Source organism: Oryzias latipes, chromosome 3 (assembly GCF_002234675.1).
Source record: "Oryzias latipes chromosome 3, ASM223467v1".
NCBI lineage: Eukaryota > Metazoa > Chordata > Actinopteri > Beloniformes > Adrianichthyidae > Oryzias > Oryzias latipes.
Window position 1 is genome coordinate 20,073,490 of NC_019861.2, and position 13,404 is coordinate 20,086,893.

Consider the following 13,404-nt stretch of genomic DNA (forward strand, 5'->3'; position numbering starts at 1 on the left):
AAGCCGAAAATCCCAAAGACCTCTATAGAGAAATAAACAGCTATTATTCATTCCATTTATCAGAATAAAAATGAATGCTCTGCTTACTTCTTTTTAACAAGTTCTTTCTAACCCTAATTCTTTTATGATATTATTTTCTGCAGTGTGAGATATTCAAGTTATGAGGTGGCCAATCAGATGCCTCAGTCAAAGTGTGTGGTGTGGGGGCGTGGGCTTCCAACAAGCTCACTCCATATTGGTGAGAGTGGTTGCCATAGAAATATTGACTCAGACCCACTTGGACCAATATACTGCTTACGGATGATTTCTGCTCCATGGTGACTAGGGATGTCCGCATCACAAAAAAAAAAAAAAAGGTGACTGAATAGTCATCTTTTGATTGGAACCAGATGTAAATCACTTTCTATGGGTGATGTCACACTCACTGGGTCCCGTTCCATTACCCAGTCAACGGTCTTAGGCCGACTGCAGGTGTGGGCACATCTTGTAGTTAGAAATATCAAATGGTTTCATTACTGTCATCCGTTTTCTGTGACATGCATTTCTCTAACTCCTCTCTTCGTATCTGCCTCACTTTTTTTAGATGAGAAAAATTAAGTTTTGTTTTTAAACACACAACTGGTACATTAGCCTTTGTAAAAATAAAATCAGTCCAAATACAAGGACAGGACAATGAATACAACTGAAATAGTTTTTTATAGAATTTAACATTGAGTCAAATGATTGCCTTTTACTTCAGTCATGAAATTTTCCCCAAAATAAGTTAAGAGGGGCTGTTATTATTTTGATAAGTGATGAATCCTCCTCTTAATAATTCTGTCTGGTAAAGTTATAGAAATAAAAGATGACAGTATCTTAAAGTAGAAAATAACCCTTTTGTTATTTATTCTATTGATGTTTACACTAGATTTTTATTATCACAACAAAGCTAAAACATTTTAAGCACAATCTATTTTAAAGTAATTATGTTTATTTTAAACTCTTATCGAGAATCTTTAGAAAGGCGCTTGCTTAAAATACAGTAATTAAAAAGCATCTAGATGAAACCTCCCTGAGTGAGAGTTCAAAGATGGGCTGTCTTTTGTTTTCGTTTCTTCATGTGGAAAATGAATCTCTCCTCTAGCAAAGCCATTACATCTCTTTTCTTGCTCATCCTCACTTGCATCTCAATGGATGCACAAAAGCAAACAGACTTGTCAGCTCGTACACTCGCATAGGTTAAAGCACTCATGTGTGACACAAAAAGGGCAAAGATTAAAGTTTCATCTTAATCTCAAGGCAGTAGCATCCTGTCAAGTCTTTGCAGCTAATTTGTTCTCCTCTTGTCTGACGCCAGGATGCGTGAGTCTGAAGCTCAGCACTGGTAGCCATGACGACGCAGTATCACTCCTGACTCATGGAAAACGTTTACCGGTACCTGAAACTTTATCTACATGTAAAGCCCTGTGGCGGAATGGTATATGCAAGAGCATGTGATAGCAATCTTGTTTCTATTTTTCTGCAATACCTCTTGCTTTCTTATTAATATCTAATTTTTGTAGGCAATCTCAGTAGCTCTCCGGATGCTTATTTGAACAAGCAAGCTGTTTTTCTGCCAAGCAGTATGAAATGTGGCTGATTCTCCATGAATTCCATCTACAACTGTATTTCTTAATGTTTTATGTATCTGTACTAGGGGAGGGGGGTGAGAACAGAATGTGGAAGGTTGAGTCATTGGGTTTGCTCCAGTAAGCAGCAAAAATGATTAAATATAGATGCAGTGAGACAAAAGTGTTAACTGAATTACAAATAATTTTGGAAGTTTACCGGTAACTGATTTTTTTTTAAGTTTAAGTTCTTTATCTTCATTTGTATTACTTTGGAATTTTAATGGATACCAACTTGCATTAATTTATTTTCTGTAATACATTTATCAGACCATAAATATGTACTTTAAATGCACATCAATTATACAGATGATACAACAATTTTCTTACATTAAGTCCCTCATAGGCATTAAGGGCATGAAGTTGGAAAAAGCAGCTCTGCTGTGTCATGTTTTACTTGTTTGAATGTTGTCTTTTGTTCTCATTTAGTCTTTTTTTGGTTTTCTGTGCAGGCTGACTGTGACTCTACCCACTCACCTGTGGATCCTGCTGAACAGTCACAGCTGCCTGCACTTTGCTGATTAACCAGACCTCTGTGTCTGATTCCTTCACTACTCACTACATAGTGCACTACATAGTGCGTTCACCATTTTGTAGTGTGAGTGCCCCAGAAATTTCCTAGAGGTCCTTGAAGTTCCTAGAAGTCCCCCCCCCCCATGTGTATCACTTATCCTCATAGGCACGACCACTGGAGCTTCTGAGACTTCACATGAAACAGAAGGGAGCTATAAACCAGAGATTGTCAAATGTGCGATAAAATAACCAAAATGTTTGATAATTTGTATTCAAACAAAAGTTACTTCATTGATCTCTGAAATTTATTTTTTGCTGTTCTTGGTGCCTTTGAACAGAGGAAAAACATATTGGAGTTACTGTTGAATCAATATAGACTTCAATCATCTGACTGCAGACAGTGCTGTTGCATCAGTTTGTTGTTGGTGTCTATTATGGTGTTTCAGGAAGAAAAAAGTTAGACTAACCAAAATAACATTTTGAAAGAAGTTCTCTAAGAGTGGTACAGTCTGGTTTTTCTGACCTTAATTTGTAAACAATGATTTTTCATTGCTATTTTTTGTATAGCTGTAATTTTAGCCATGTGTGATTCTACATTATGAACAATATTTTCCCTTTTCTATAAAATTGTATTTTTTTTTCGTTCCAAAAGAAAAACTTTTGTGATTTATCACAAACAATGGAACAAGCTGGCCAAGCGTTTATCCGTACTCTTATTTTTTTTGTTAATCAATAATACTCACAACAATGACAAAGAACTCATTATTTCTGACGGTGTCTAGGCTGAGTTTTACCAGACAAGTGAAATGATGTGAGTGCATTTTCCTTTGCTCTCAGACTGAGCACTAGCTGGCAGGGTGTACTCACAGATGATCTCCTAGATTTATGGCATCTTAAACTTCAGTGGCAGTCTGCTAAGCAAACAGCAATGGATCCTGGGAGGATTTTACTTCTTCACTTGGCTGTAACTGTGGCAGTCTGTCCACGCCTTTTAGCACAACTGGTCTAAAGTCTTTTGAGGGGTGAAGGGTTTTACGAGGCAGATTGTTTTCCACTTTACTGGGACCTGTTCTTATGCAAAGATCAACTTGTCTGCACAGGACCTCAAAGCTCTGGGATCAACTCAACCGAAACGTGCAGCCCTGTTCCAGACGTCTCAGCTGCCACTTTGCCTGACATCTGATGACAATCAGATTAGATTTGGGGGGCAGATGTAAGTGAACATGAGAAGCAGCTTGAACCTCCATAGCTGAGGTTAAGGAGGACAGTTTGTGTTAGTGTGAGGAGGATGCTGAATTCTCTGTGGAGCTGAACTTGTTAAAATACCTTTTTTCTCCTGACGCTGAGCTGCCATCAAGTGAATTGAGTTTTTTTAATGAAGAGATTATTTCACAAGAAAAACAGAGACTCTGAAGAAAAAAGAGAAAAATGGGACAATAGATGGAGAAGAACGTGTTCATATAAATGTATATTTATATATTTAGAGTGTCAGAGAGAGTTAAAGAGTTAAGGGATTTTATTTTTCTCGACAGTTGCCACAAAAAGACAGGATATGCATGTTAAAAGTGAATATTTAATGCCCTTAGCAGGGCAAATGACTTTCTTTTTGTAACTGTTGGATTCCAAGGAAGGAAAGAGATAATATCATCCTGACTTGACTGAAATCAGGCCAGCACTTTTCTGAAATATTGCTTGTGACTCATACTTTTGCAGACAGCTTCATATGCAGCTTCATCACAGTTGGAAGAAGCATAAATGCCCCCATTCACAAACATTTTCTCCAGTGTGTTTTGTGCCAACAGAAGAAAAACAACATCAGTATTTTTTTTTATCTTCATAAAATCTATTGCGAATTGATGAAAAAATAATCTAGTTCATCCTTTAGTACACAAACTCCATCTGTTGTCAAGTGCTTTGAAAAGTTCACCAGCAGGCGATCAATCAGCTTTAAGATTTTTTATGTAAAGTGCACAAGAGCGCTGTTTTCTGACACGCAAAAATGTGTGCATGCATAGCTGCACTTATTACACATAATTAGGGTGGGAAAGGAGGGAAGTCTTTTGATGAAATTGGGTTTGCATCTAAATTTAATGCCATGGTTTGCAGAGCTCTGTTAGAATGTGGACGGTAATGAGGACTGACATGCTGGAAGCAGGCAGTGCTGCTTGTCGTTTCCCATAGGTACACGCAGCAGTCACTGCAGATAGCTGCCCCGTTTCCAAGCTTGAGCCTATGCGTTTGTTATGACATATTGACGTTGCTGAAGTGTGTGTGTGTGTGTGTGTGTGTAAGTGTTGGTCCTCAAACACTTAAGTCTGCATGCATTTACTGAGTTGAGTATTCTCCAATCCAAAATAAAAGTACCTTTTAATATTAAGATTTTGCAATTCAAGGTATTGGAGATCTCTGAATAAAAAAAAAATGACTTTCAATAAAAAAAAATATTAAATGAATCCCTAATAGAAAATGAAAAATTGTAGTCATTTTCTTTTTGAAGACTTTTCATTGAGTTGTCGTAGGCAGTTATGTCTGCAGGGAGGATGGATCTTCAGTGGGTCTTAGTGCTACGGTACATCTGAAGGAGTCTGTAAACGTTGTTGTTAAGTCACTGTGCCACTAAAAGGATGCTCAAGGTTTTTCATAATGGTTTTCCTCTTGGAGAGCATGTTCCGTAAACAATCTCCTCCTGGGGCTCCAGAGAAAGATCCAAAGCAGAGCCTTCTTCATCAGTTCTTTTCGAGTCATTTGCTCTGACACTACCACCCTAACAAGTCACTGTAGATGTGCTTACACTCAACAGACGCATAAAAGATATGTAACACCTTGCTTTTAAAACTGACTGCTTCTTTAAGAATTGCTATTTCCCTTCTTGAAAACATCAGAATCTTTCTGTAGATGACAGGAGTCTTGAGTTGTACTGAAAATCTGAGCCACACATAGTGAAATGTGGGATTACAGTCCCCTGAGGTAAAACTGGGCTGCTGATCTCCTGTAGTCTGAGTTACTGATATTCCTGTTCCTTCAGGATCTCACATGCATTATTTTGTAAAAGTTGCAGCACAAAAACTTGAGGTTAATTGTGGCTGTTAACTAAAGCCTTTAGGGGGTTTACAAATTTTAAAGCAGTTGTGTTTCTTTCCTGTTTATTTAATTGCAATTTTATGTAATCTTACAAAAAACTAAACAAATAAAAACTATACTTGTATTTCTTTTCAAATAGTGATTTAATGTTTATATTATTTTCCCTGTTATTGTAAGAGCAACTATAAATTTTGAACAGTTCTATAATTGCAGCATACTCTGTATGCTGCACAAAAGGGACCAACATCATTTTCATGCTCATACAATAAAGTTGTAACTATAGAAAAATGTAAACACATTGAGATTTTATTTGTTTTTTTTATCTATATCAGAGCTCTGCAACCTTCAATGTAGTTTGAGTTGATTTCTCGCTGACCACAACCCGGTCGAAGCCACAAAGTATTATTTCAATCTTTAGAAAAATAAAACGTTTTTTTTTTTTTTAATTATTGTTACTATTATTATAAAAATGATTTTTTGGGGGGGCATAAATAAAACATGGAGAAAATAGCATTTTTTTAAATATAAAATAGTTTTTAACTTATAACAAAGGTTCACATGACTTCCTTTCAAAATAAAAGATACCATGTCACTTAGGATCATCTCAATGTAGCAAAGTAGTGTAGTTAGTGTGTTGAATGGAATTATACTTTATTAATCCCACGATGAGGAAGTTAGGTAATAAGGTAATGTATAATGTAAAAAAATGTTAATTTTACAGTTTGTGTCAGAAATTTGTCAATCTCGAATATTAAATCAGAGCTAATTAGGTGACTCACTTCAAATCCTTTAGCCCTTGTGCTATCTTAGATGACCCCACCCTTACTTTGACGAGTTCTCCCTACCATGACAAAGGTGGATAAAGGTGGAAAGATTTCATGTAATCCATGGACACCAGCGAGGTTCACAAATCATTGAAGCAAAAAGGTTCAGCGCACTTTCTAGTGGGTCTAGATGACCCAACTCCCAATGTTAAAGTGCCTAGGATAGCACAAGGGTTAATTTGTTTAAAAATAAAAACTTTGCCCCGTAATCTGGTGTGCCTTGGTTCTGGTTGTGCTTACTGACCTCCAACTGATTTTCTGTGGTAGACGGCACACAAAAATCTGTCAAAATGTTTTTAGTTCAACTTGTGATATGTACTGTCCTTTAACTGTTGAGTTAAAGGACAGTACAGTTGCATAAAGTTTGAGTTAGTTTACTCTACTTTTTTTTCTGAAAATTTTTCTTACCTTACAGTAACTTTTAAAATGAAATACTTTTTGAAATACCGTACTTTAAATAGAGCCACGTGGAGGGGTAAAAGAGCTACATGTGGCTCTGCAGCTGCAGTCCCTTATTTTAAATCAAAAATGTAACTAACAAAAATATTTTATTAATTTTTTTTGGGGGAAAAAACAATTATTCCCATTTAGTTAAATGTCTGTTGGCCACTTAACGTTAATTCTGTTTCTTTAATGTAGTCATTACTTACATTTAAACTTGCTTTTTTTTTGGTTGAAAAACACTAACAGACACATTTTGACAAACAGAACAAAAAATATTGTCACAAAATTTTAAGTCAAACATAAAACTTAAAACTTTTTGACATCAAGAAAAATAAAAAGTTCGACATTAGCTTGATGAATAGCTTTATTACGTTAAAAACAATCATGTTTCAAATCAGAGCGATTCAAAACCAGTGAACATAAAAAAAAGAAGAAAAAAAGAGTTATCATTCATCTTCTAACCCGTTTTGTCCCTTTCGGGGTCACAGGGCTGCTGGAGCCTATCCCAGCCACTCGTGGGCGAAGGCAGGGGACATCCTGGACAGGTCACCAGTCTGTCACAGGGCCACAATCACACACCCATACACACTCACACCTAGGGACAATTTACAGTAACCAATTAACCTATGAAGCATGTTTTTGGACGGTGAGAGGGAGCCAGAGTTGCCGGAGAAAACCCACATATGCAAGGGAAGAACATGCTAACTCCACACAGGAAGGACCCCCAGCCATGACTTGAACCAACTGCGTTCTTGCTGTGAGGCAAGAGCGGTAACCACTGCTCCACCGTGCCACCAAAAAGAAAAAGTAATCTAATCTTGTAACTGTTTTTGGAGTAACTGGATGCGGAGTTTGACCTCTTTTTGCTTGAGCAAGGTTAATTCCTTCTGCTCCTTTGCGAGGGAAAGTTGTTCCTTTGCCCTCTCTATTTCCACCCTCAGCAGTTTCTCATAGGCATGCTCCTCCTCATAATGCCTCTTACGGCGATGAACTGGTGGTGTAGCTGGAGAAATCCTCTCTTCTTCTGTGTCATGGCCAAGGTTTTGACTGGTGCCAGGCTCTTCTGTGTCAGGATCAGCAGGGATGATGGGGATCATCTCCAATTTACAGATGTCGAGTGGTTCAGATTTAATTGATTCCTCAACACAGGCAGGCACAAATCCAAGGAGAGCTCGTGAGCTTTCACCAGCCACAATGTCAAAAACAAAGTCTGTGAATTCTCCCCGTTTAACAGGCTTGTTTCCTATTGGGGGGTTCCTGGCCTCCAACATGTCCCTTGTTGCTCTTTGTTTGAGGTTCTTCCACCTTAGCCGGACTTGATCAGCTGTCCTGTGTTCACCAGCACCTGTGGCGTTAACTTGCCTGGTTATATTTTGCCAAATTTCATTCTTTACCTTGGGAGTCACCGTTTGCTGTCCAGATCCACTGCCAAACAATGCTTGGTAATTTAAACGAACCCCCTCCAGCAGTACATTTGTTTCCACTGTGGTAAAATTACTTCCTTTGCTCTTGCTGTCCATGTTGTCCAACCGTTTCAATAAAGGTCCAGTATTGTGAAACTTTGGATCTATCTAATCAAATCCCCGAATCTGAACTCATGGATGAAATGTTTCTATATCTGTATTTCAAAACGTTGCTGGATCAAAAGGAATTCTCTCAGATCTGCTCGGATAGGGATTTCCAGATCCGTTCGGCTCACCGGATCAGACACAACAACCCGGAAGAAGGCGGAGCTTAATGACAAAAGCAGGAAGTCTTAGCAAAACTGTAGCGACCAAACATGAGTGATATTTTGCTCTAGGACAATCATTTTAAAAATTCAACAAAGCGATTTGTTTTATTTTGTTGTTAAATTTGTTGTGAAAGTGTATCTTCCGTGAGAGCATGACAAAACACGAACTTTGCGGAGCTTCCGGTCAATCCAGCTGGCTTGACATAGCAGGACACTCATGATTTTTAACGAACTATTTGTTAAAATACCACTTTAATTTGACTCGTTTTTTTTAATTAATGCATTAATGTCCGGTGTAAAGATGTTACCACGCGGTTAACCGACTTATTGTGTTAACGTTGAAGTAGACTGCGGACATTCAAGCTGAACATGTGAGGGCCGCAGCCCCGGAGTTTCTCTCTTGTTCTGTGGTTTATTGGCAAACAGTTTCGTAGCGCATTAGCGCCACCACCTGGGCTGGAGTGCGGATTGGGATGGGGTTTTTTTAATACCCCAATTTCTTTCCTACCCTCCCTTTGTACCAACTAAATTTTCCACAAAACTTTGTTATCTTTAGAAACGAAGCTTATATGTCTATATTTTATAAGCAGCTCTGTTACTTAGCACATTGTATATATGCCAGCTCATCTTTAGCTTTTCAGTTTTTCTATCTGTTTGAATATTCTCTGTTCATATTCTCATGTCATTATTACTTGTTTTAATGTCATGGTGTCACCACAAAATTCACATTTCCCATTTGCATGTTTGCCTTTCATGAAAAGCTGTTGGTTCTGAAAAGTATGTTGTAATTTAAGTCTGGAATTTACATGACCTTCTCTACCGTTCCTTCCTATAAACGCCATATTCCTTGCTTTCCTCTGTATCCCACACAACCATGTCAAATTCCTTTCTTCCTCCCTCCCTCCCTCTTTTTTTTGCCATAATAGTAATTGTAAGGGACAAAACAAGTCAACCAATGCCCAGAAACCTGTCACTCATGTACTTTTAAAACAGGATTCTGTATTTTGCATTTGTGCTCTTGATCTCCTTCTTCCTCTATGGTTGTACTGCTCTTCTGTTAATTGTTTTTTCATGTTTGCATAGTTGATTTGTGTGAATGAATGAGGATTAACTAATTTTATATCTAATAAAATTCAGAAAAATCAAACAGATTGCGTTTATCAAAGAAAATGAACCACTATCAAACACAAGTCAAATTAAATGCAGTGAAATGATGTCCAAACCAAATCAGAATCCTCAAGATCCCATTTGTCTTAATTATTCCAGTTTTGGACCACGATCCAATCCTGGAGCTTTAATCCTGTAGGGAATATGTTGGACATAATGGGCCTTAGTGAACAAAGGGGCCCTTTTTCATAACTTACCTTGGCATTAGAAAAAAATAGACACTGGTCATCAGAAGTATTTTTTACTGACAAATATTCAAAATATTTCAAAAATGTACATTTTTGAAAATACCGTTTTTCATATCATTTAATTATTTCCCACAGCTGCTTTGTATAACAACCCTACAAACCTGAGACACTAACAGAAGATAATTACAGCAGGGACAGATTCAGAAAAAGATCGCTACACAGTAGCAAAATTTAAACCCAGTGAAAAATCACTGCCCCATTTTTCAGGTCTTTTCAGTCAACAAAAATCTGAGTGCATTGTGTTCTGCACAAAGTATATTTAACACGTTACCTAGTAAAATCTACAAAAAAGGCGAATCCCACTGGTAAAATGAAATGTTTAACATTCAGAATGAAATGTCAACTGCCTATTAAAGGACATCGTGTCACTCAAAACAAACCTGCTCAACCATGCAGCATTCTCCTGATATTTATTCTTCCACTTGGCAGCTATTTTTATGCAAGTATGGAGCAAAACAAAAGGCTTCATCTTGTCTACATATCATAAAATTCAGTGTATCTTTCAACAGTGGATCATAGTAAATTGCTGAACAGCACATTTGTGATGAACCATTTCTGTCCAGTGCATTTTTGCAGAGCCAGCTGGAAGCCAAACTCGTTGCTGCTGCTTGTTACGAGCTCCAGGCATCTCTTTGACTTCTTGTTTTGAATGGATCCTCCCTAAAAAAAAAGATTAAAATGGAGTAATTAAAATTGAACATGATAAAAAAAAATCTTATAAACTTTCTTTTTTAGAATTTGATGCAAATCAGGGAAAAAAAATGTTGCAGTTTTTCAAAAGACCTTAATAGGCTGGTGTCAGAAAGAAGCAATCTCTCATTGAATTTTAGAGTCAGATTTGAAATAACTGAAATACAAATAAAAATATAGTTGGTACCAAAGACTTATTTTGCTTTGGTGATTTTTTTTTCCATTATTTGTCTTGATTTTTCTGGAAACTCCATTCTGGTTTCTGGTTTCCATTCTGGTTTCTCTTTTTGGTTAACAGATGGAATGTCCTCTGGTTGAACCCAACATTCATTCATTTATCTTCTAAACCTGTTTTGTCCCTTTATGGGTCACGGGGCTGCTGGAGCCTATCCCGGCCACTTGTGGGCGAAGGCAGTGGACATCCTGGACAGGTCGCCAGTCTGTCACAGTGAATGAACCCAACAGAGTTTCAAATTCAACTTGTCCCATCCGACTGCCATTTTCCAAATGGCATTGAGGTGGGCAGAGTAAAGGCTGGTTAATGTGCTCAGCCCACTACAGGCTTCATTTTTGCTGTGGAAAATCCATTATGTGACTTCAGAGATTATACGTCCAGTTCATATATGCCTCTCTTTTTTTTAATTAATGTTAATGTATAAACAGTATTTTCCACTCTGTTTTACAATGTTTCAGTTTTCTGAGGCGGGTGGTTTTCTTTTAGACAGTACATCCAATGTTCTGTTACAGAATTTTTAAACAGCTAGTTTTTTTGGGTCTTTTTTATTGATTTGTTGCAATTGTTTGATGTTTTTTTGTCCTTTTTTCCCCATCATGATTTGCAAGCACATTCTTGCATCTTTTGGGTCATCTTGACTTTGCACTCATTCGTTCGTTGATTGATTGATTGATTGATTGATTGATTCATTCATTCATTCATTCATTCATCGTCTAAACCTGTTTTGTCTCTTTTGGGGTCATGGGGCTGCTGGAGCCTATCCCTGCCACTTGACTTTGCAATTCAGTTCAATTTAAATTTAGTAGATAATGTAATGGCTGATAATCTCCAGGTGGAAAACAAGTCCAGTTAAGCTGGGTGGTTATCAATATTTAAAAATGACACAGACACACATCATTTGAGTTGGTGAAAATGAAATGTAATGTTTTACTTACCTAATGCTTTGTTTTCTTACTTCTAGGATGGAGATTGCTTTTATAAATGTATTTTATAAAGGATGTGCAAATTCACATGAATGATGTTTCCTGTATGGCCAAACTGATAGGAATGGCTGAACTTTTGTTACCGGGTCCACTAAATAGCATTCGTATTGTTTAAAGAGAACTACCAGACAATGTTTCATTATTTTTTTTGTCATAGAAGAAAAGAAATTAAAAAATATAAAAAGGCACAAGCACGTCAACAGAGCTTAAAGATGAAAGAAGAATTCCCATTGTGTTTTATATAAACATTTTTTTATTATTTTGCCCATTAATATTTAATTCACTGCAACTATGAACACTGATAACCTATGAAAGAGGTTGTAACATCAAAAGTGGCCATTTTCTTTTACTTTATCAAATTTAATATCACAACTGTTGGCAGAGTCGTGACAGATAAAGGCTATCAGCTGGGAAAAAAGCACTGTGCTATGTCCTTATAAAATGTAGCAGGATTTTCTCATTATTTCTCATTTGTCAGGGCTGACAAAGGCCAAGTGACTAAAGAGAAGCCCTTCAAACGCCAAAACATAGAAGTGAAAGCTGTGAAAAGTGCTTTTTTTCTCCAGCCATATAAGCAAAAATTTCTGATAAATGTGGAAGGAGAAGGTCCAGAGATTGGACAGGTTTATAAAGACAGCAAGTTAAATTATTCCTTCTATCTTTCTTCAACAGCTTGGCGTGTCTGTGAGGCCCAAAAGGCATTTATAATAGACAACAGATTGGCAGTAAACCCTTCGAAGTGTGTGTTTATGATTGATTACTTGGAGACTGCCTGTGCCAACCCATGATGCAATACATGAAAGGTTATCAGTAACACACAGCCAGATATGTTTGAGATGCAGGTTATACTAAATGTTGCTCCCATATAGAGAAGCTTTTGGTGAAAGAAGGAACAATAGATCCTTTCCGAATGTCTAAACAAAGCTCTGTACATTTTAAAGAAAAGCTTAGATATAGAATTACACAGCAAATCATTTTTTTAACGTTCAGCTGCATTGAGGCACTCTGTTCTGTTTGAGGTTAAAACTTTGCACACATGCAGCCACAACTAACTCAATAATTAATGAACATTTCTGATACATAATACGCTCCAGACTAGATGATAAGCTGCATCCTGCTCCCTGAATAATGCAGGAAACTAAAATAAAGATCAGTGTGAAGATACGTGACATACAAGTTTTAGCATGAGAAACCTTTTTCACACTTTGTGCTCACCATCAAAGCAGGGACAGAAATGTGAGGTGTTTGAGGAACAGGAACGTTGCAAAAAAAATGTCTTCCTATTTTAAAAAAGCCACCTGAAAGCATATTGATGTAAAATCATTTGACTAAAAGAGGAAAAGTAAATTTCAGATGCCAACTCTGCTGACAGTAGAGAGGACAAAAGTATGGCGGCTTTAGAAATCGTAAACTGGCAATAAATCACTGTGCAATAAAGTTGCTGCCATGGAGGATATTGAGAAGTACTTTTTTTGATGAAATGCAACTGGCAGCCTCAGAACCACAAACCATGAAAAACTGTCATTAAGTTTGAGTCACTCTTTCTGTAAATGATGCAAATACTTACTGTATATGTAAAGTCACAGAATCATGGTTACCTAGCCTATGGCTATTTCCTTTTTTGATACTGGATGCCATACTACTGTAGATGAATCAAGAGAATAAGACACTGGAGATCCGCTGCCTAAGCTGTTTATGTTCAGAAAAATAGCTAGATTGCAGCTGTTATGACCCATGGTAGTTTCTGCTTGTTTTAGGGTGTGTTTATGTGTATGTGTTCTAGCTCCTGTAGAAGTCTGCTCCTGCACAGCTGCTGACTCCGCCCCCTCTGCAGAGCTGAT

The 13,404-nt window shown here is 37.3% G+C and overlaps 1 protein-coding gene across 2 annotated transcripts in view; it reads right to left on the reverse strand.

Annotated features, from left to right (window-relative positions):
* Window positions 1–9,632: 9,632 nt before the first annotated feature.
* galnt18 (polypeptide N-acetylgalactosaminyltransferase 18) overlaps window positions 9,633–13,404 on the reverse strand; it is a 77,592-nt gene continuing 73,820 nt past the window's right edge. For both annotated transcript variants that reach the window (XM_020713982.2, XM_004066998.4), the window contains one exon: window positions 9,633–10,315. In XM_020713982.2, the coding sequence (XP_020569641.1) occupies window positions 10,169–10,315 (147 nt within the window). In that variant the 3' untranslated portion in view covers window positions 9,633–10,168. The remainder of the gene's footprint in view (window positions 10,316–13,404) is intronic.